The sequence below is a fragment of the Lontra canadensis genome, unplaced genomic scaffold, assembly GCF_010015895.1.
Source record: "Lontra canadensis isolate GAN:19392208 unplaced genomic scaffold, GSC_riverotter_1.0 scaffold96, whole genome shotgun sequence".
NCBI lineage: Eukaryota > Metazoa > Chordata > Mammalia > Carnivora > Mustelidae > Lontra > Lontra canadensis.
The window spans coordinates 2000887-2025295 of NW_022631090.1; the positions used below are offsets into that span (position 1 = coordinate 2000887).

Sequence of the window (24409 nt, forward strand, 5' to 3'; positions counted from 1 at the left end):
TGCCATAAAAAGTAAAAAGGCTTTAAGAAACAGTTCACAGCCATGAAATGCAAATGGTTATGATGATCCTCATCACAGTCTCATAGTAGATTGTCCATGAGGTGATAACTGTTGAAGGTGAGTGATAGAAACTCAGTCATATTATACTGTTCTCTGTGCTTTGTTTGGCTATGGCATTTTCAATAAGGAAAACAATGGGCCTGTTAGATAAATGACTATAGCAAAAGACTGTGAAGAAGTAGTGCAGAAAATAGTCTATCTATACAGATACACCATGAATGAAATTGACTTTGACTTTGCACCACTAGCTACTGTCCTCAAATATCTTGCCTTGTGCTTCTATAGATGACAATAATCTCAGGTTTTAGTGTCAGAAGAGTAATCAAGATCACCTGATGCTGGAAGACAAAGTATTAGAACAATTCAAAATATCATTCTAACAGGTTCTGTGTGGCATTCTTTAAATAGATGTCTATAAAAACTCAGTGGCACATGATGTGATGAGCACTGGGTATTACACAACTAATGAATCACTGAGGACTACAATAAAAACTAATGATGTACTGTATGTTGGCTAATTGAATTTAATTTAAAAAAACCCAAAAACTAAAAAGCAAAGAAACTCAATGGTCTATTCCTCTACTAAGCCCTGAGTTTTGTGGTACCTGCAGATACCTGTGGTACCTGCAGACCACCCATGTGATATTTGGTTGATAGCTTGACAAGAACTCAGTATATGTGTGTTAAGATTTGTCTTTATATTAAAGATGTCTCCTTTATCAACTATGATCTTTAGTGACAGCCTCGTTGGCTAGGGCTTTTTCTAAAGCCATCAGCAATAGTAAATTTGGTTAAAATAAGAAATATTATTGAAGAGCTTTATGGCAAACTATACATGAGAAAAATACATAGCAGTTCACATGGAAATGACCTCCAAGGGACACTTGGGTGGCTCAGTCAGTTGGGCATCTGCCTCAGCTCACGTCATGACCCTGAGGTCCTGGGATCAAGTCCTGCATCAGGTTCCCTGCTCAGTGGGGAGTCTGCTTCCCCTTTTGTCTGCTGCTCGCCCTGCTTGTGTTTGCTCTCTCTCTCTGACAAATAATAAATTAAATCTTAAAAAAAATAAACAGAGCTTCAAGAAGTCTAAAAAAATTTTTAAAATGACCTCCAAATTGAGATAGGCAGACACAGCACATGCAATAGTACTCTCACTAGGCTTTTGATGTTATTTGTAGTTTTAATCCTTGAACATTGTATCACATTCTAAATACTAGTAAGAAACAAACCTGCAATAACACAATGTATGCAATGCCTTATTCTAGATTGAGATGCAGCAGGGGTGCTGAAAGTCCTTATTTGTTTGAGTTTTACAGATAATCAGGATCATGTCATTGATTCACTCAGGGCTAGTTTGTTTGCTTAAAGAAAATACAAATGTATTGGCATAGGAATCTCAGGAATCTGATTTTATGACATGGGATACATCAAAATACTCAAAAGGAGATGTTTCAATGGAAAATTTTTTCTGTGTAAGATTAAAGACCAGATTATGTTGTTACCAGTCATCTCTGGAGTAAATTACACAGCCGCCAGTTATATAACTTTCTTTAAAATAGGACCTGGTGTAACAAAAAGAAAACAGACTCTGAGTCAGAAAACCTGATTCTAGTTCAGGCTCCTCTGATACCAACTACCTACCTACCCTTAGGCAAGTCATTTAACCCCATCCCATGGTCAGAGGATCACAGAATTATAGCTCTTTTGTTACTCTAACAGTAAACAGCAAGAGGTGAGGAAGAGTCCAAAAGAGAGCATTTTAAACATTAATAAGTCAGGAAACAACAGATGTTGGCAAGGATGTGGAAAAAGGCGAATGCTCCTATACTGCTGGTGAGAATGCAAGCTGGTTCAGCCACTCTGGAAAACAATATGGAGGTTCCTCAGAAAGTTGACATAGAGGTACCCTATGACCCAGCCATTGCACTCCTGGGTATTTACCCTAAAGATACAAATGTAGTGATCCAAAGGGGCACATGCACCTGAATGTTTATAGCAGCAATGTCTACAATAGCCAAACTATGGAAAGAACCTCGATGTCCATCAACAGATGAATGGATAAAGAAGATGTAATATATACACACACACACACACACACACAAACACATACATGCAATGGAATATTACTCAGCCATCAAAAATGAAATCTTGTGATTTGCTACAACAAAGATGGAACTAGGGGGTATAATGCTAAGTGAAATAAGTCAATCAGAGAAAGACAATTATCATATGATCTCTCTGATATGAGGAATTGGAGAGGCAGGGCGGGGGCTTATGGGGAGTAGGGAAGAAAAAAATGAAACAAGATGGGATCAGGAGGGAGACAAACCATAAGAGACTCTTACTTTCACGAAAGAAACTGAGTGTTGCTGGAGGGGTGGATGGTGGAGGGATGGGGTAACTGGGTGATGGACATTAAGGAGGCCATGTGATATAATGAACACTGGGTATTATATAAGACTGATGAATCATCAACCTGTACCTCTGAAACCACTAATATATTAAATGTTCATTAAAAATTAAGTAGAAATTTAAAAAGAGCATGTTATTGAAATAAAATTATTCTGGGTTAACACCTTTGTATACCATTGCAGCATACAGTGCTGCACTACAGGGACACCAAAGAGGCAGAAGGGATTCAAATCAAGGGGGCAAAAAACACCTTGCATTAAACTACACAGCCTATGGTTTGAACAATAATGATCAAACTTGTAAGAAGTAGCTTGATTTCTGCAGAAGCAAGAAAACAGGAATGAGTGAAATCGAAAGGAAGTGATTTAGTAAGATGATCCCAGGGAAAGGGACCGGGCTGGTGAGACCAGCGATGTCTTCCCACAGGGCACATGAAGTAACAGTGTGACTGACTATTTTCAGCTCTCCACCTTCAGCAGACATGGTAGGATTGCACCTTCTGGTCTCCAGTTGATCCCCTGATCAAAGCTCTCCAATGATAAATGAAAAAAAAATGACATGTGTCTGCTGGAGAAATAAGATTTAATTGGTGGCATAGGGTGAGATGTTCAGAGCTCTCTTTCCCTCTGTCGCACAATGAGCAACGTTCCAGATGACGGCTGCTCCATTTTGGTCCAAGGTTGAGGACCACATCATGTCCCCCATTTGACCCATGATAGATATGCAGTATAAACAAAAAATAAACCTTTGTTATTTTAAGCCACTGTGATGTTGGGAGTCATTTGCTATAGCAACATAACCTGTCTTATTCTGACTGAGGGATAGCAGTTATGAGGTCAAGCACTCTTCCTAACAGAGAGGGGGAAAAAGAGCTTGATGGCTTTTCTCTCATCAGACGAGTCCCAGTTAAGGGTCTTGGTGCTTTTCAGAGTTTTGTGTCCTGAAATATCATAAGGTTCCTTTATGGATATGAACAGAAGTATGTCACTGTTACTGTCAGCTAATAGTGGACATGAAAAATAAAGAGGACAACTCGGGACAGGGCAGGCTCAAGAGACTGGTAACTTGATATAAATCTTTGCTCTCATTCTGCTCCAAGTAAATAGTGACTGAAAGACATATGGCTCTTTAATGGCCTGTCCAGAATAACAGGCTCTGGGCCAGTTTGTAGCCAGCAGGTGTCCTCCGTAACAGAGCTGGCACCTTCATTTTGTCTGTCTATTTAGTAGCAGAGTGGGCAAAAAAGCTGAATGAACGAGGAAGGAAGAATTACCTTTTCCCCACTGGAGGCTCTTAAAGGTGACCAGGCTGAGAAGAGTATCACAAATGTTGGGGGATGAAATTAAAAGTATATCTGTATGTAATGTAAGGCTCACTGGTCTCCATCTAAATTATTTTCTCCTTAAGATTCTAGAGATCATGGATCCTGCCCTAACCAGGACTATTAATAAGTATAGGGGCTATGACAAGGCTAGCGAACAGCACGGCAGGAAGCTGGTGGTAATTATAGGCTGTCTTCTTGGCATGACCTCTGTCCATTAGCAATGCCTTAAATTGGCGGGGGGGGGCAGGGAGCTGGGAGATGATGAGCTGCACCATAGTGCTATGAGAATGAAATGCCAATAGTAGCTACAATTTCCTGAAGCACATACAACGATGAGGCACTTTATGAACGTTATAGCTAATCCTCACCACTATAAGAGGTAGCTCTGATATCTTTCAAATGAGGAGACAGAAGAATGTCCACAAAGTGCAGAAGGAGAGAGTCTAGAAGGACAGGTGAGTCAAGGGTAAGATGCTACTGGTAGTTCCATGAAGAACTCAAGGGAAGCAGTTCAGTTTTGCTGATTAAAGAGTGACTTTTAGGGGTTTCTGGGTGGCTCAGTGGGTTAAGCCTCTGCCTTCGGCTCAGGTCATGATCCACTGAACCACCCAGGTGCCCCGAGAAACTGAATTTTTTAATTGAGGAGGCATCTAGATGAAGTTACAACTACTTTTTTTTTTAAAGATTTTATTTATTTATTTGACATAGAGAGAACGAGCAAGAGAGCAAGAGAGTGAAAGAGAATGAGTGGGAAGAGTGGCAGAGGGTGAAAGAGACTTTCCACTGAGCAAGGGGCCCGATACAGGACTTGATCTCGGGACCCCAGGATCATGACCTCAGCTGAAGGCAGAGGCTTAACCCACTGAGCCACCCAGATGTCCTGATGTTACAACTTCTTAAGCAGGAGAAGGATAAAAGTAGTGATTTAGGAGCATAGTACATAGAGGAAGAAAACTAAAGACAAAAACAAAACAAAACAAAACTGGTTAAAGCTAGTATTTGTCTTTATAACAAAAATGTAAATAAAAAAGAAGACTCTTGGTATGTGTATTTATGTTTGATATATACTATATAGGGAGTTATATGTACAGGCAAATTGTCTGGTGTAAGAATGGGCAAAAGATCCACTGACCATAGAATTCAGGACAGCGCTTTATCACCCAATTCTTTTCTCTGCCTGGCTTTTAAGACTTCCATGGCCTGACCCTGCTCCAACTACCCATAGTCATTTCCCTCCACTGCTCTTCTCCTGTCCCCCACTTAACCATATTCATTCCTGCTAGGTCCACAGTGTATGCTTGTTTATGGGGTCTCCTGCAAAAGGAAACTTGACTGTGAGCACAAGTGGGAACTGGAATCCAGATGGCTCACTGCTCAGCAAGGAGTGAGATATGGCAGGGAGCTATGACTGCTGAGAGGAAAGGGCCTTTTCCTAATTTCCTCAAAGACGCTGCACCCTGATACCTCCTCCATATTTTTGTTCAGGCTCTGATCAGTTTGTCTCTCTGAGTATTCAACAGGCTACCTTTTTAAATCAAAGTTGAGTCATGTTTCCTGACAAATAGATTTCTAAAGACCTAAAGAAAGCTTGCAATCAGAGATGTCCGGGAACACAGAGAACATACAGTATCTGCCTTTATCATTCATTTTCAACTTGTCCCTTAAGGCCTGGCACAAATCCTACTTCTATGAAACCTTCCCCAATTACAACCCATATGGACCTCTTTCTTCTTTCACCTTCTATGGCTCCTCATTCTGTCCTATGAAGTTTAATGCCCAATTATTACATAATTCAGTGTTTTAAAATCATGGTGGTATCTCGACAGCTCCACAACATCTGATTTTAATTTCATGTGAAAAATGTATTTTAAACCATTTAAAAACTGTAATAAAACACAGCATGCGGCATCCAAATGGGTTGCATACCAAACATTTACTCATCGGAAACCACCATTTATATTAATGTGTTTTGCCAAGTTAACACTGTGTATTTATGTGCCTGTGTGAGAGAGAGAAGAGAGAGAAGAAAGTAGTGTCTGTAGACCTGAAAATATAGATTTTCTTGCTACATTTGTTTAACTGAAGTGTTAAACATAACATACCAGGACCAAGTGTTGCTTGACATAGCAAGACCAAGTATTAAACAAAAAAGCCCTCATCCCATGATGTCCACTATTTATTTGGGTACATCACAATTTTCTCCACACTATACAACCAAAATAAAACACAAACTGGAGATGAAGACTGCTCATACTCTCAATTTCAGATGTTTTTGTTTTTGTTCTTTCTCAGTCTCTTCCTTCTTTCTGAGTTTACAAATATATAAATGTTTAAAAAAACTTTGACTTCCTGGCAAGACAGCTATTTTGGTTTGGATTCTATATGGGGGATCATATGAAATTTTGTTTGGGGAGAAAAGGGTCTACTGCTGGAAATTTTGAAGAATGCTCTAATAATTCTTTTTCTACATCATTATCAACATCAACATGAATATTATTATCTCTGGACATGCTGTGCATATCTAGTTGCATGCTAGGTGCTGGTAAGTATTTATGCAACTTAATCTTATCTCCAAGGCAAGGTCACATAAATCTCATAAGTCTAAGGTTAATCCTCATCTTTAAGGGATCTGCTACACTCACAGAGTTTAGATTCTAGGCATATTGGATTTATCTCTGACGACCCTCTTCCCTCTGGGTAAAGAAAAATGGTTGCTCAAAGATTAGAGAACAAGGAGAAATCCCACTTAACTTTCATTCCCTCCTCAGCAGAAAATCTGTCTCCCAAAGGACCAATTCAGCCTCTTGACCAGCAGTCCCAGACATTTCTGGGAAAGCCTGATCTCTAGGAGGTAAATCTTGTAGAGCTTTTTGGCCAGGGAAATTTCCACTGGAGAGCACCAACTCCCGCCTGGTACAAGTGAACCAGATTGAAAGATACTGGCAAACTAGCCCTATTGTTGCTAGACAAAGGAGAACTGGGACTTCAAAGATGCCTGGGGAGATCCCTTCAGACATAATCTTCAGTTGGGCCCTGGTCTCCGCAAGAGGTCACAAAGGTAGGACAGCAGAGGTAGAGGTGGCTTTGGGGGAAACTAGATCAAATGTAACAATTCTAACCCTTCTTCTCTCCTAGGAAGCTTGAAAAATAAATTCAACAAATAATTGAGCAATTTGCTCTCATGTGTCCCCCAAATGGGCTCGCCACTCATTTCTGGTATACAGGCAGTCGCAGTGATCAATAATAACCTTAACGCCTATCATCCTCCATCTAGAGAAACAGATCTTCTTACAGACATTAGGTATGTGCTCTGGGGAGTCAGGGAGCAAAAAGAGTGCAGGGCAGGTCTTGCTCTTTCCTATTCCTCCAGCCTAATCTTATACCATGCTCTGCCAACCTCCCTGAGCTTCCCCCTCCCCAGGCTCTAGCCACCTAGTGACATAACCTAGTCCTTCAAACCACAGGGACGACCACAGTCTTTGGAACATGGCAGGCATGAAATACCAATTTTTTGAAGGAAGGAAAGGAGGAAAAACACAAGGAGGGATAGAAGAATAGAAAGGAGACACTTCAGAAAATTATTCACTAGAGTGGGCCTGAAAGGAAGAATAATACGTCCATCTGCAGACACAGGAGGAAAACAGGAGAAGAGAAGAGAAGGGTGTTTCAAACAGAGGGAAAAGCAGGAGGACTGATGATACATGGCATGTTGAGCCAACACCAAAAGTATAACTGTGATCTAAACATCAGTATGAGAAAAGTGACAGCAGATGGAGTGGGATGGGTAGGCAGGGCCAAATGATGATGGGTACAGTCAGCTTTCACAAATATTGGAGCAGCACGATCATATTTATGTTTTAGAATAGGTCCTTTGCTTGCAGAGGATGGCTATTGGGAACAAAGGTAGGAGGCAGCGGAAGACTGAAACCAGAAGAACAGTCAGGTCTGTTGTAGGAGTCCAAGTAAGAGATGATAAAATGCCTGAAGTCAATAGACAGCACTGTAGTTGGTTTTAACCCCAATTTTGCCATTGGCTGGATCTGTGCTCTTGGGTAAATCAGTTCATCTCTCTGGGCTGAGAATATTTGCCCTGTGTATTTCACAGGGTTGTTTTGAGCAGCTAATAGTATAACTGAGAAGAATACTTTGCCAACTTAAGGCACAAGAAATTATATGTCATTATTAAAGAGGTGGAAGAGAGATAAGGGGGACAACTGAGAAACATAGCCATCCTTCCAGATGTACATTCTATGGGTGAGGGAGTCTTCTCTGACATCTTCCTTTTTCTCAACTTGTCATATATCAGTTGCCAAAATCGAGGAATCTTTTAAAAATTTTCTGTCAGCAATAAAAGAAATAACGAATACCTGCGGTGGGGGGTGTGTGTGCAGAGTAGGGATTTAGCACCTACCTTGTGAATGGTAATGTCATATATGTTTTTTTCTTCTGAATCACACACTACTCTCAGGAGGAAGGTGCTATTGTCCTATTTTTACTGATGAGAAAATTGAGTCTCCAAAAGGTAAAATGAGTTGCCCTAAGTCACACAGGTAGGAAGTGTCAGTGGACAGAGGCAGTATTCAAACAGAAGTCTGATTCCAGAGTCCTTTCTCTTAAACAATATACCATCGAAAAATGGTTATTTTGCCATCGAAGCAATTGTTATTAGAGTTAACATTAGTAATTGCCAAGACAGACAAGGAAAATACAGTTGTTGCCGGCCACTGGGAATAAATCTGCTCACTCATTTGAAAGTCATCTTTTAATCCACTACTAAATGCTTGGTCGTATCCTGGGCATTGTATGTACAAGGCTGAAGGGGGCAACACAGGTATATAAGCACAGAACTATCATGACTACATGACAGATGCTACCAAATAGGCCCAAAGAGCCTTAGAATCCAGGGGAAAGAAGAATGACTTCTTTCTAAAGAGGTCTGGGATGGTTTCATAGAAGAAATAACATTTTATCTGGGTATTAAAGATCGAGTAGGAGTTCACTAGGTAGAGGAGAAAGTGTAAATAATGGAGAGAGACATTCTAGATCAGGAGGACAGCATATGCAAATGCAAAGATGTAGGAAAGAACACAAGGTAGCTTGGAAATGGAGAGACATTCAATCTGAATGAAGTGTGAATTACGCTATGAGCTTGAGAAGGAAGGTTGGCAGGAAAAAACACACTGAGAAGGAGGGTTGGCAGGAAAGAAGACACAGACACGAGGCTGGAAAGGTAGTTGAGACCAGATCATGAAAGCCCTTAAATATTATGGCAAGCTAAGGAGTATGCATTTTAATACTGGAAGAAACAAGAAACCAACAAAGGTTTGAAATCTGGAGATAACATAATTGGGTTTACTGTTAGTAAAATACTCTGGTGGCCATGTAGAGATTAGAATGTAGTCAGGAGTTAGAAAAAGTAGTTAAGAGGCTGTTGATATATGATGATGAGGTTTGGAACCAATCTAGATTCTTCAGATTCTTGGTAAAACTATTGGTAAGAAGGATGGAAATAGTAAGAGTTAGTAGCTGATTCTATAGTTTCTTGCCTGAAACTGGGGAGATGGTGATATTTACAAAGATTAAAAAAATGAGAGCGGGAGGTTGGAGTGTCATGGAAAGGATTGGGAAACAGTTTCATTTTTGGACACATTGTATTTGGGGCAATAGAAAATAATAATAGCTGGTTTTGCTTGAGTGCTCCAGGCATTGTTTTATATTAATTTTTAATTAATTAGTTAATTAATTCGAGAGAGAAAGAGAGCGAGTGCCAGGAGAGGGGCAGAGGGAGAGGAAGAAAGAGAATCCCAAGCAGGATCCATGCATAGTGCCATGCCCGATGCAGGGCTCCACCTCAGGACCCTGAGATCATGACCTGAGCCAAAATCAAGAGTCCACACTTAACCAAAGGAGGCCATCCAGGCATCTCCAGGTATTGTTTTAAGTGCTTTGTATATATCAAGTAATTGAGATCTAAGCTGACTAGGTAATTGGAAATATAGATTTGGAGCTCAAAAGACTTGCCTGGGCTGGAAATATAAATTTATAGTCATCAATGTATAGAAGTCAGAGTTAAACTTGTTGGGGCAACAAGAAGGCAAAGGATAACATGCTGAGAACAACAACAACAACAAAAAAAGCCCCATTTTAGGACCAGAGAGTAATGAAGGTTATAGACTCCATAACAGCAAAGATACACTTGACTTGTTCACTACTGTGTCATCAGAGCTTGGCACACTCTTCAGAATACAGTGCTTTCTCAACAAATAAATGTTGAATGAATAAAATAAAAATATCAGAGAAGTACAAGGAGCAATAATGAGACATAGTGTCTTGAAAGTCAAAGAAGGAAAGGCAGTTTCAGAATAACTGGAAAATGCAAAGCACTACAGTAGAGAGATCAGACTTGTGGTTACCAGAGGCAGAGGATGCAGGGAGGGAGAATTGGAGGAAGGTGTTCCAAAGGCATGAACTTTCAGTTACAAGGTAAATCAGTACTAGGGATGTAATGTACAACATGATGACTCTAGCTAACACTGCTGTATGCCATATAGGAAAGGTATTGAGAATAAGTCCTAAGAGTTCTCATCACAAAGGGACATTTTTAAAACATTTTTCTTTCTTTTCTTCTTATTGTAGTTATATGAGATGTATGTTTGCCAAACATTGCAGTAATCATTTCACAACATATATAAATTAAATCATCATGCTGTAAGCCATCCAGTGATGTATGTCAGTTATTTCTCAATAAACCTGGGGAAAAACCCCGATAGGTTAAGGCAGACATAATGAAAAGAATCTATTGGGCTTGAAAGAGGGCAGTTTTGGAGAGTAGCCTATCTAGACTGTAATAGGCTTAGGGATAAGTGGTTGTTGAAGAAGAGTAGATAATGAGTGGGAATTTGGTGGTAATAGGATTGAGGAGGTTAGAGTTACGGAGAAAAATAAAACTATGTTTTTTGTATTATTATTTGTTTTTATAATGGAAGAGACTTTACTATTGTTTGTAGAACAAAGAAGTCCTAGGAGAGAGATTGATTAAAGATGGTAAGAGAGTGGATAATTAATTGTTCTTATCTAATTTTCCTATGGCCAGTTTCCTTTGAACATACTTATTGGGTCTTTTATAGGCATTTAATTAGATTTTAAAACAAGTTAGAGCCCTATGATCTCCCTCACTGGGACATTTAGTAAGCTTAAAAGGACTAGATAGTTTAATACAGGATGGCACTTTCCTAATATGTTATTTCTATATGTGTACGTCTGTCATCTATAGAGGATAGGACAAGTTCATACTGCAAGAATGGTGGTGAAATTATGGAACTATCCACATAATTGAGGCAAGTAAAAACCAATACATGTTGATAATTGATGTCAATCTATTTGCTTCATTCTTTTAAATAAAAAAACCTCAGTTCACCCATTTTTCCCACACCTCACTCTCTGCCTCTTGCAAACACCAATCACTCTTCTCAGTATCTATGAGCTTCGTTTTTCTTTTTTTAGATTTCACATATAAGATTTATCATATGTTATTTGTCTCTCTGTCTTATTTCATTTAACATAATGTCCTTGAGGCCAATCCCTGTTGTTGCAAATGGCAAAATTTCATTCTTTTTGACCAAATAATATTCCATTGTGCACTACAAATTCTTTTCTTTTTTAAAGATTTTATTTATTTATTTGACAGAGAGTGTGAGAGAGAGAGAGAGAGAGAGAGAGAGAGGGAATACAAGCATGGGGAGTGGGAGAGGGAAAAGCAGGCTTCACCCTGAGCAGGGAGCCCAATGCAGGGCTCGGGGCTCCATCCCAGGACATTGGGACCATGACCCAAGCTGAAGGCAGACACTTAATGAATGAGCCACCCAGGCACTCCCAATTTCTTTAGCATCTGTCAATGGATAATTAAGTTATTTGCACCTCTTCACTATTGTACATAATGCTGCCATGAACATGAGGGTATACGTATATTTCCAAATTTGTGTTTCCATTTTCTTTGGGTAAATACCCAGAAGTAGAATTCCTGGATCACATGGTAGTTCTATTTTTAATTTCTGAGGAACTTCATTACTGCTTTCCATAGTGGTCACACCAATTCACATTCCTACTAACAGCGTACAAGGGTTTTCTTTTCTCCACAGCTTCGCCAACACTTGTTATCTCTTGTCTCTTTTAAAAAAAAATATTTTATTTATTTATTTGACAGAAAGAGAGAGAGCACAAGCAGGGGGAGTGTCAGGCAGAGGGAGAGGGAGAAGCAGACTCTCTGATGAGCAAGGAGCCTGATGAAGGACTTGATCCCAGGACCCTGGGATCTCGGTCTGAGCCGAAGGCAGATGCACCCACCCAACTGAGCCACCCAGGCACCCCATCTCTTGTCTTTTTGGTACTAGCCATCCTAACAGGTGTGCAGTGATATTTCTTTGTGGTTTTGATTTGCATTTCCCTGATGATTCATGACATTGAGCACCCTTTTATGTACTTGTTGGTCATCTGTATGTCTTCTTTGGGAAAATGTCTATTCAGATCCTGTGCCCATTTTTTAAATAGTACTGCTTGTGTTTTTGCTATTGAGTTGTATGAGTTCTTTGTATTTTTTTAGTATTAGCCTCTTATCGGATATATGACTTGCAGTGATTTTCTCCCATTCAGTAGGTTGCATCTTCATTTCACTGATTTCTTTTGCTGTGCAGAAGCTTTTTTGTTTCATGGAGTCTCACTTGTTTATTTTAATGTCAGATTCAAACAATCATCTCTAAGACCTATGTTAAGGAGTTTACTGCCTATGTTTTCTTCTAGGAGTTTAATGGTCTCAGGTCTTCTATTTAAGTGTTTGATCCATTTTGAACTAATTTTGGGGTATGATCTAAGATACTGATCCAGTTTCATCCTTTTGCATGTGGCTGTCCAATTTTTTCAATACCATTTATTGAAGACTGTCCTTTCTCCATTGTATATTCTTAGCTCCTTTGTCAGAGATTAATTGAACATATATGCATGAGTTTATTTCTGGACTCTGTGTTCTGTTCCATTGACCTAGGTTTTTTTTTTTTTAATGACAACACCATATTATTTTAGTTACTATAGTTCTGTAATATAGTTTGAAATCAGGGCATGTGATGTCTCAGTTTTGTTCTACTTTCTTAAGACTACTTTGACTATTCAAGGTCTTTTGTGGTTCCATATGAATTTTAGAATTGTTTGTAATATTTTTGTGAAAAATAACACTGGAATTTTAATAAGAATTGCACTGAGACTATACATTGCTTGGGTAGTATGGAAATTCTAACAACGTTAATTATTTTCAACCCATGAACATTGAATACATTTCCATTTGTTTGTATCTTCTTCAATTTCTTTCATTAATGTCTTGTTCTCAATGTACAGGTCTTTCACCCTCTTGGTTAAACTTATTCGATGGTATTTTACTCTTTTTGATGCACTTGTATATGGGATTGTTTTCTTTATTTCTCTTTCTGATAGTTCATTCATAGTGTAAAGAAATACAATACACTTTTGTGTATTAATTTTGTATCCTGAAACTTTACTGAATTTATTAGTTCCAATGGTTTTTTGATGAAGTCTTTAGGGTTTTCTCTATATAATATGTCATCTACAAATAGTAACAGTTTTACTTCTTCCTGTCCAATTTGGATGCCTTTATTTCTTTCCTTGTCTAATTGCTCTGGCTAGGACTTACAATACGATGTTGAATTGTTTCATTCTTATATTAATGAAGTCATTAGGGAAACAGTATACTTTGCTCCTGTGATCTGGTTTGATTATAAGATTACAGTACCTAGGGGTGTATTTACTGGAGACTCTGTAAAATCAAACAGATTATTGGTATGCGTAGTGGGTATTGGAGAGGGCACGGATTGCATGGAGCACTGAGTGTGGTGCAAAAACAATGAATACTGTTATGCTGAAAATAAATTAAAAAATTAAAAAAAAAAAGAAAATGCAAATGCCCTCATTCCTGAACAAGCCTTAGAAAGTGACAATTTGTTTACTCTAAAAACCAGTTGCATAACTAGGGTTTTTTTCATGTCATAGATTACTTTGGCAGGCTAGTGAAGGCCATGGACTCTTTTTCAGAATAATTTTTTAAATGTATTCAGTAAAATACATGGGATTACAGTGGAAACCAATCCTATTGAAATATAATAATCAAAACATAACAAAACAAATTTGTGATATAGAATTATATATTTGCTTCTTTAGTAGCACATTAAATAATATCTATTTCCCCTCCTCTCTTGTCTTAAAATATGTTTTTATTTGACCTATCAATAGTGTAGCTACATCATCATCTATGTGTTAACCATTTATGTAGTCATTTGAAGATTCCTTTGATGGTGTGCTCATATGTATGTTTCAGTATCTTTAGTCAACCCAAGATACATATTCTATGTACATATATACACACATATATATGTTATATATTGTGATTATTCACAGCTAGCTGATATAGGATATTTGCTAGAAGGCAAAGCAGAAGGCTACTTTAAAAAATTTCATATTAAGAAAATGAAAAGACCAGCCATCAGGCACAGATTGGGAGAAAATATTTGCAAGTTGTAATGTAAGGACTTGTAACCAGAATATACAAAGAACTCTTAAACTCAATAATAAGACATCTGAATCTTAAAATGGGCAAAATATTTAAATAAACATAAATATAAATGTTTCATATGACCTAGCAATTCCATTCCTATATAACTACTCAAGAAATGCAAATTGAATGTCCACACAAAGATTTGGATGATAATGTTCATAACAGCATTATTCATAATAACCCAAAAGTAGAAAGAGCCCAATGTCATTAACTGGTGAATGCATAAACAAAATGAGGTATATCCATAATGGAATACCAATATTAAATGCAAATACCAATAGAGTAAAATACTGATACATGCTACAACATGAAAGAACTTCAAAAACATCATGCTAAGTGAAAGATGCCAAACACAGAAGATCACATATTATATGATTCTATTCTCTTTATATGAAATGCCTGGAAAAGACAAATCTAGAGGTAGATTTGAGGTAGAAGGTAGAAAAGTAGATTCATGTTCTCTTGGAGTTAGGGGTAGGAATGAGGATTAACTGTGACTGGATATGAAGGATCTTACTGGGATGATGAAAATCTTCTAAAACTGGATATAGCGGTAGTTGCACAACTTGGCAAATTTACTAAAAATCATTGAATTGTATACATAAAATGGGTGAATTTATGTTATTTAAATTGTATCTCAGTAAGGTTGGTTTCTTTTGAAGAAAGAATTCTTAGAGACACAGCCTCAAATAAGGTAAATATTCCTCTGGATCCTCAGAGTAGGAAGAAACTTTTTCTGTCTCTGAAAATCCCTAACACTCTATTCATATTTTGATGGCTGTAATTAGGGCTGAACATCACAGTGGAAAGGACCAACTTGGCCAAGTCACAAGTTTAAGGAAAGAAGTTTGTATTTCAATCAGACCTTGATTTACCTATGCTCTTTGCAGAAGGGGACAAACAGACATATGTTTTCTCCTCCTTTTGCCTTTTCTCTACCCAGATAACAGTCCCTTGGCTTTGACTTTAAATATGCTTGGTTGTATTAGAGCTTTTACCGAAGGAGATTTGAGGCAAACTGGGAAGAAAAAATAAGGACCTTGACTACTTTGGTTGCATACTTTAACTGCTAGACATGTTGGCCTATAGTGAGATATGAATCTTTTTAGTCTTTTCTTTAACATAATGCAGGTACATGCAGATAATAATTTATCATTAGGTATCTTATCTTTTAAGAAACATAATGACCAGCATTGTCTGAGAAAGTAAAATCCTAGCAAGTTAGAGACTATGTTTAAATAAATCTTTGTGTGCTATGCCTCAAGTACTTAATAACCAAAAATGATTATGGATATTCTGAAATCCTAGGATCTATCTCATTCAGATAAATTGTGCAAGTATTTCACCTCACTGAAGATCATCACTCTTTTAAAAGAAATTTAATGGAAACTCATTCTTTAATCCCAGGTTTTAACATTTAGCTTTCCATCCTTTAAATGGCACTGCTTTATAAACTCTGACAAAGAGAAATCAAAAGTACCTAAAGGACCCTATCTCAAATGCTCACCAAGATTCTGTTATTGGCAACTTAACTTTCACAGTGAACACACTTTCTTATAGAAAAGTACAACCTAGTTCCTTGTCAATCCATTTAAAAGTTATTTTTTCATTAATATTAGTCAAGGTACAGAGAATTCAAAGAGCTAAAGCCATTTGAAAAGTGAAAGATATTACAAACCCAGAGGATAAACTGGAATTGAGAGGAGATGAGAACTTCCCAATATACAGGAGAATCTACTACAAAGAAGGAAAACAAACAAAAAACCTCCCCTCAGAAAAGTCACCTTTTGAGAACTTATCCAGCAACTCTCCTAGCTTTACACTGCCAAAGATATGATGCAGAAATAAACAGCAGTGAAGGAGCAGCTCTGGATGTAAATAAGGTAAAAAAAAATATTGTCAGTGTATCTCAAGGTTTATTTTAGTCTTACCAGGGTCACACACACTGAAATAGCAGGTGACATTGTAAAACAATGAGACAGAATCTGAAATCCATACATCAAAGCAGAGCTTGATTTTGGAGACACATTTCAATACTTCTAAGAATTAAAGCATAAACCTCCAGTGACTTTTACGGATATTGAGAGATAAGATGCAGTGTTTGGGAAGTTTCCAGCTATCTAGAATGATTTGTTAATGCTTTTCCCCAAAAGTACACTGAATACAATCAGCTAGAATCTGAAAATAAAGTTTTAGCTGGAGGGTATGCTGCCCAACCATAACATTTTTATAAGTGGCAAGATTCCCAGACAAATTGTTAACTAATCAAAACCTGGCATTTTCAATAAATGTAGTATTGAGCCTCAAGGTAACATATAACTAAACTTGTGTACTGGGGGAATCCGATGGAGAAGTACACAGAATTGTAGATCAATACTCCTGTTTACAAAGTCTAGAATTTACTTACATAAGAGCTGATGTTCTGAGTTGGGGGGGGGTGGCACAAGGTGTCAAGTATTCTGGCATCATTCTCTTTTCTTAAGAGAAATCATTTCACTTTATTCTGATATTTTCTTAAAGATACATACCAGAATAAAGTAATCTTCCCTCTCCCCATAAACATATTAGCTGATTTTATTGCATTGAATTAAGTATGGCTCTATAAATATAGTATTTACAAATATTTAAAGTATTACAAATATGGCCAATTATTTTAAATTGTCAAATCCACATGTTAAATATCTATCATCTATACAGTGTGTGATTTTGGCTATTAACAGTTCACTAAATAGAGCAGTGAAATAGTACTCAATAGTCAAACAACTTTATATTTGAACTCAGCAGCTAACTTTATTTCTGCCAGCAGATTTTTTTTTCTATTCTAAACTTTCTGATGACACAGAAAACCAGTGAAAGGAAACATCAGACAGAAACTGAACATCATCTAAGTGTTATTAGTTCAGTTCAGGTAGTTAAAGAGTCCAGATGTTGTCATCTGGTACTGTCAAAGGATCACAAGCAAATACTTAAGTTTAACTTCCATAACTTTCATGGCACTTTCAAGTCCCACTCCTAAGGCTCTCCTCCCACTCTCAAATTTGTGTGCCAATTCGTCTTCTTGTAGAACAGGGGAAATTACATTTCTTCTGTCTTAAAGGTAGATGCATAGAAAAGCATCAGATGTCAGTCATCTTAAAATCCTCTGGGAAGAGGCTCAGAAATGTGTATCTCTGGTGTCTTCTACTTTTATTTTCCCATCCTGTTAGGAAGTTTTGGGACAGAAAGATGCCTGAGTCCCAAAGGCATAAGCCTGACGCTGTGCTATTCCTAAGAACCCCATTAACTCCCACTAGAAAGGAGAGTGATGTGAACTGTTTCCCAGTGCAACCTTCTGTAACCCCCTTACACAAACACTAGAGGTGGAATGGGAAGGGGTCAAAGGAGGAGGAGAGAAAAGGGTGAGGGGCGGGGGGAGAGACTCACAGCTCCTACCAGTTCCTCGGTCAGGCACAACGTAACCAGGAGCAGCCACAACCTGAAAACAGGAGGAAGTGTGAGTAACATGGGCTCTCAAGGCTCCGGGGTCCTACGTCTGGCCACAATCCCCGACCCCTTTTGGCTGCCTGCCCCCCACCCCTTTCTCTACAAAGACATAATTACAAGTATAGTCCCAGTTCTGCAAAGTAGCTCAAAGTAGAAAGAGGGAGGGGAGCTCAGGGCAGCAACAGCTCACCCAGTGTGCATGCTTGCGGCTTCTCCAGAGCTGGGTCCCGGGAGACAGCTAAGCGGCTCCACAGCCCGGGCTCATCAGGGCTACGCTGATGCTTGGCGGCTGCTTCCTTAATCAGGAGGACGGGTAGGGGGGCGAAGTAGCTCACTTCAGAAGAAACTAAACTCAGCTTCTAGAAAGGAAGTGCCCCAAAGGGAAACAGTCAGCGGTGCCCGCTACAACTTGCAGCACTTAAAAAAGATAGTTCCATACAACAGGAGAGGAAGGAATGGAGGGGAAAGGGGCGGGGCTGCCTGCTGTCAATCATCCCCCCTACCTTGGGCAGTCCGGCGTCTTTCTCACTTGCAGACACCTCTGCACATAACATTCCCACGCATCTCCATAGCTTCACGCTCAGGGTCATAGAGACCTATACACTAAGATCTAAGCAACTATGCAGCGTACACTTCCATAAACCACTGTTAACTCTTACACATAAATACATTTAGGGCACAGGACTCCTAAAGATTCGCCCGGAAGTGCCCTTGCACACTCGTCCAAGTGCATATAACACTCATTCTGATTGTCTACTAAACTCTTGGTGGGTGGTGGTGGTGGTGGTTGTTTCTGGAGTTGTAAATCTACCCAAAACTGAGTAGAACCTAAGGATGAGTGGGCCCCCATGAATAGGTCCAAAGCCTTGCCAGACTCTCAAGTGGCAAATTCTAGGTTCTGAGATAACAGAAATGTTCAGCAAATCCCCAAAAGACCCTCCAAGGAGTCCACACAAAATATTTTCTGGGCCTGTTGGTTACTTAACAAATCTGCAGATCAGGATTACCAAAGCAATGCTCAAGTCTACTTTATTTCGGAAACATCAATTCTACTGCCATTAACTCTACATCAATGTTTCCAATTAGGTGTTTGTGTTAGTTTTAAAGAAAATAGCACGAAAGTTATTTAATTTCCTGTATTGAATCCTTCGGAAACACAACCGCAATGAATTTCAATGCCTTTTATATTATTCAATATAAAAGGTAAAAGTTATAGCATTTAGCAATGCTATAATAAAAAGATGACAGTATTACAATAACATCCAACCATATAATAATTACTAATACCTACTGAATGCTCCTCAATCTTAGATGTTTAAACACGCATAAAAGCTTCATGTAAGTAGGTTCATTTTCCTAATTCTTTGGTTGTAAGAATATATTTAATTATGTAACATATATATATACACACAATTCTAATATTTTTCACATATTTTATTGAATGTAGACACTTTCCTGCGAGCAGGTGGAAGGCAAACAAGTCCAGCTGCCCAGGGAGCAGCGACCAAAATTTGTTTCTAACCATTAACAATAAAAATCTCAGTTTCCTCTAAGATCCATCCGCTAAAAAAGTAGTCCCCGCTCCGGTCTATTTGTAGTTGGCTTTGGTGCTCTCGCCAATGGGAGTGGAACTGGTCAGGGAAGAGTAATAGCAAAGGAAGGTGCAAGTGAACGAATAGAAAAGCTTCCCGGTTGGGCTCATGGTGCCCAGCCAACTGGTCTGGAAGTTTCCCTCCCCCAAATAACTGAGCGTCACTCCCTCGCAGGTTGCTGGTGCAGTCTGAAGCGGTGGCGGACTGATCCTCAAATTCCCCAGTGCTGGCGGGGAGGGGGCGGTGCGGGAGGAGACTGGGAGGAAAGTTGAGCCGTGGGACTTGCATGAGGAAAAAGTTTGCAAGTCCAGACAGAAGGGAAAAGTGCTCCCGAGAGACGGGCTTTGGGGAGGGGAGAGGGGAGGGAAGACGAGTTCTCTCTCTTTCTTTTTTTTTTTTCCCACCCCCTCCACTTTTAAAAAGCTTCCTCCTTATCTAAGCTGACGGGCACACTTGGGACTCCCTCGCTGTCCTTCTCCGCCTCTAGCTCTCTCCCCATAAACTCAAGATTATGTCAGTTGATTAGAACTAGCCAGGGATTTCGTGCGGGTGTTGAAGGAGCTGCGGGAGCCGGAGAAGAATGAAACTGCGTGGAGTCACCCTGGCTGCCGGCTTGTTCTTACTGGCCCTGAGTCTTTGGGGGCAGCCTGCAGAGGCTGCGGTAAGTCCTCCTTCTACCCCCCACTCCTCCCCCCCAACACCAGTCATCTCACTCTCGGGCAGAAATTACTTTTTTGTCCCTTTACCTTCGTTTCTCCTCGGCCTTGGCTAAGGGCATTCCAATCTGCCTTCACTTGCTTAGGAAGAAACATTATTTACAACGCTGGTAACTCAAGCCTTCTCCAGCCCAGGGGAGAGGTTTATGTTTTAAAATAGGGCCGCTGGCTTCCCTACAGCTAGCTGCTCTTAGTGGGGGTGTGTGTGTGTATGTGTGTGTGTGTGCAGAGTGGAGCCGGGGTGGGGGACGCACGTTAATAGCTCACTAGGCTCTGGAGGGTCTTTGAAACTTTTCCTCCCCACCCTCCGCCCTCGGGTTGTTTCCCTTTCCTGCCCGCTAACCTTTACATTAGTTGCACACAGCCCACGCACTCTTTTAAACCTGGTCTGTAGTTGAATATTTTGCCTTTTCTATATCCAGCTTCCATCAAAGTGCTGAGCGCGCCCAGGAAGTGCTTCCCTTTTGCCCCTTCCTTAGGCCACACGAACCTGCCACTAAAGCCCTTGTAGAGACAGTGTCCCCCTTTTGACGTCCTTATGGCAAACGCGCAGGTAACACACCAAAGAAGAAGGAGGTAAAGATGGATGGCTTCAGGCTTTGGGTCTTCTCCGAGTTGTGTTTTTGTTTGTTTGTTTGTTTGTTTTTAAGTTCGGGGTTTTTGCTTGTTTACTTTAAAAAAAATGTCTTACTGAGGCACCTAAACAAATAGAAAATACGCCCGTCACCCATTTAAAGGAAAAGAATTCTTTTTTCAAAGGAGAGTGAGTATTCTGGTTTAAAGGACAGAGGAGGATGCACCTGTGCAATGACAGAGCAGAAAGTTCCACTCAGTTTTAGGAATGTAGAATTAAAACCCCAGTATATCTCCTAGAAGGATCTCTGGGTAGTCCCACCCACTGTCTTTCTGGGGATGAGGCAGATGTAAAGGAATGAATGGCTTTGTTAAAGGAAATGTTCTCCAGCCTGAAGCCCATCATCCTTCACGTCCCTTAACCTTGAAAGAATTAAGTATGCGACAAATTATTTAAAAATTACATTTAAGTGATCTTAATGGGTGGTTTTAAAAACACTTTAATGTGAGATCATGGCTTAGGCCTTCCGTGGTTGGGTGACTTATCAATTCTTTATATATGCAGCTGCTGTGTTATGGCTTATCTGGGTCCACGTTTAAGTTAGCTGTCTGGTTTCTCTATACACTCTGCATACCTCAGATTACATTGTCCTTTTATCCTCCAGAAAATGTGTACTCAAGGTATGAAAACTAACTTTCACATTACTCTAAGCACAATGTAATTATGATAGCGAGTCTTCTGAAGAACCATGACTATCAACCACACTTGTAATTGTTCCTCTGAAAAATTAGAGATGACTTGAAATTGCTTTTTTGATGCAGAGCATCTTAATGGGGTAAGGTTTTGCCACTTAATAGTATTTATAGACCCCTGGATAAAACTACAATTGTGTTGTTGAATGTAGTTACTTTTAAAAACTTTTAAAAACATCTTGGAGCTTATGGCATTTGGCCCAGGGGCAAAGATTTTGTGGTGTTTGATTAAATATTTCAATTTTTTACTTTGATGTTGCTATTAGTAAATGTGCACCCGATATTAGTCATACAGGTACGTATAACAATACATCAATTTGTATTAAAACAATTTATATTAAAAGTGAGATTTCTTTTTATGGGTGACAAAACTTGGGAGCAAGCTTGTTTTCTTGGACTCTTAATAATGGTTCATGAAGTAGTTACAGAAGATATGCAGTTTTTTTTCCTTTTTCTTTCTATATAGTTTTAAAAGAACATTTTATATCATATTTCTCTATCGTTAAGACATTGTGCCTCTAATAAAGCCAGGGGTTTGTTTTTTTCTACTTCACACATCAATATCCTAGTTAGGTGAAATGTTTTAATCATCTCAAAGATATGAATGGTATCTTCTATCCATATTAGTGCTGGGGATATTGGTGACCTTCTCCAGAGTAAAATGGATGGTAGTGGGGTTGCCTGATTGTTGACTGAAGTAGTCTGGTATTGGGACTTTTATATCAGGAAGAACACTGATACAAGAACTGCTTTAATTTTTCATAGTTAAATGATATATCTCTGAAGTCATGCCAAATGGGGATATCATAAATACGTGGAAGATTTTTTTTAGACAGAGTGATTACTAGGTGGAAAAGAGTAACCTTAATGCTGAAAAGGTTAACAATATGAGAAAAAGGCAGGTTTACGTTGCAAAGGTCATTTCTAGTGGTGGAAATAACATATTTTTATGTAAAGGTGATCATACCCATGCTTACTATCAGTAGGATATGCACTTAGATTTATGGATATGGTGTGTAAGATTGTACTACCCCCTACTATACAAATGTTAGTGTTTTTGGGCAGTGGAGTGGATAGGTTTCTCTAATTTAAATATGCTATTTCTCTTGTGACCAGTGGCGACGACATACTGAGGGTAGTGCTGTCGTTTGTGACCTGGAACAGTTTTTCCTTTGAAGTATACTATGAATTAACTGCTCTGTAGGTAGAATTGTTGACACTGTGATCATAACTTAAATATTTGAGTGTTTACTACGGGCCAAGCATAGTGCTAATATGCAATGTACATTATCATATATAGTCTTCACAACAGACCTAGGAGATATGTACGATTGTTGTCCCTGCTTTAGAGATCAGGAAGCTACGGATCGTAGATTAGGTAACTTCCAAAAAAAAATCACATAGGTACTAAGTTGTGGGGCTGGAAATTTTGACAGTTTGACTCCAAATTCTTTACCCTCAATGACTGGACTATAGTACCTCCTTTTGTATGTGGTTTATAGAGACTTACTTGCTGTTTTGAGTGTTTGGATCTCTGCTACTTTTTTTTTTGGTGGGGGAAACACAGGACGTGAAATGGAAATGATAATAGGGATTATATCTCTTCCTGCTGATGTTAGAGAAGTAGCATCTTATAATGGAAACAGCTTTGGACTTACAATAAGAGATCATAATAGAGATCAGTTTGATCTTTGTACATATGTCTACATATAGAGATATAATTTAAAAGCAATCTAGAAGCAATTACTTGTTGAAGGTGTGATTTTATACTATCACATATAAAAAGTTAGATTTATAAAACAACTATTATTTGTGGTGCATGATTATTTTAAAGAAAGTCTTGCTTTATTTTTCTTTTAATTTGTCAGTTTCCCTAATAATTTTATATATGCTAAACTTTTCAGTAGCATGTCTATTATGATTAAACAGGGTATGTGTATATGGTGGCTCTCTGCTTAAATTGCCCAGTTCACTTCTGTTTTTTTTTTTTTTTTACCAATTTACCTAACCATTGTATCAAATTCTATTTACTCAACTATCTAGATAATTTTAGTTTTGTGTATATATTTATAAATGAGTTTATCCTTTGTGTAAGAGTGTGTACATTTTTTCTGTGTTTTTATTTTACTTTTAATGTCTATATGTTCAACACTAGACTCTTGACCTTGTGTTAACCTTGATAATTAATTCATGTTGTGTCTACCAGGTTTAAATGCCATAAAGTCACTGTTTTTTCCTTTTGTAATTACAAAATGAGCTGATCTCATAAAGATGTGTGAGGCGATATTGTGAGACAACGTAAATATCCTGTTTTTCATCATATTTTTGCCTGCTTAAAATTAGCATCTATTGAGGATTCTGGCCTGAATAATTATTACTGTGATATTTGCCAAATAGTGGTTTTCAGTTTTTAACATTTTCTGTACTTAATAATTGAAATCTAATATAGCAAAGTACTTCACCTCTGTTATTTACTTATTATCCTTTCAGTTATTTATAGCAGTATGGAGTTATGGATATTTGTTTTATTCTATGAGTTATAATGAGTTTTGCTATTTTTACTTTTATTTTTGCTGAAATTACCCCAAATTTGGCCAATGGGAGGTACTTCCACTTGGCTTCTGTGTCCTTTCAGTGTGTCCCTGCCGTTTTTTGAGCATTCCCTTACATTCTGGTACTACAAGATGTTCCAGCCTCATTTTTTCTACTTTCACTGCCCCGACCCTGGAATCAGCCATTTTTCTAGGGATGCCTGATCCTTTTTATTGGATAATGGTATTTAGAAGTCAAGGTCTGGGTGCCTGGTATGCTCATGGCTATTGAGGTGTCATTGGTTCTATACCTTCTCAGCAGACAAAACTAAGAAATAGATGTATATATA

General features: G+C 38.6%; 2 protein-coding genes across 5 annotated transcripts in view; one reads left to right on the forward strand and one right to left on the reverse strand.

Annotated features, from left to right (window-relative positions):
• COL4A6 (collagen type IV alpha 6 chain) overlaps positions 1 to 20275 on the reverse strand; it is a 267989-nt gene extending 247714 nt beyond the window's left edge. The window contains exons 1-3 of the mRNA XM_032837168.1: positions 20233 to 20275; positions 18085 to 18253; positions 17835 to 17886 (exon numbers count right to left, since the gene is read on the reverse strand). Of these exons, the coding sequence (XP_032693059.1) occupies positions 17835 to 17886; positions 18085 to 18095 (63 nt within the window). The 5' untranslated portion in view covers positions 18096 to 18253; positions 20233 to 20275. The remainder of the gene's footprint in view (positions 1 to 17834; positions 17887 to 18084; positions 18254 to 20232) is intronic.
• The window catches only part of COL4A5 (collagen type IV alpha 5 chain), a 224602-nt gene continuing 220062 nt past the window's right edge, over positions 19870 to 24409 (forward strand). For all 4 annotated transcript variants that reach the window (XR_004380245.1, XR_004380244.1, XR_004380246.1 and 1 more), the window contains exon 1: positions 19870 to 20147. Coding sequence is in view for 1 of the 4 variants with exons in the window: in XM_032837167.1 (XP_032693058.1) it covers positions 20067 to 20147 (81 nt within the window). In the remaining 3 variants the exon portion in view is untranslated. The remainder of the gene's footprint in view (positions 20148 to 24409) is intronic.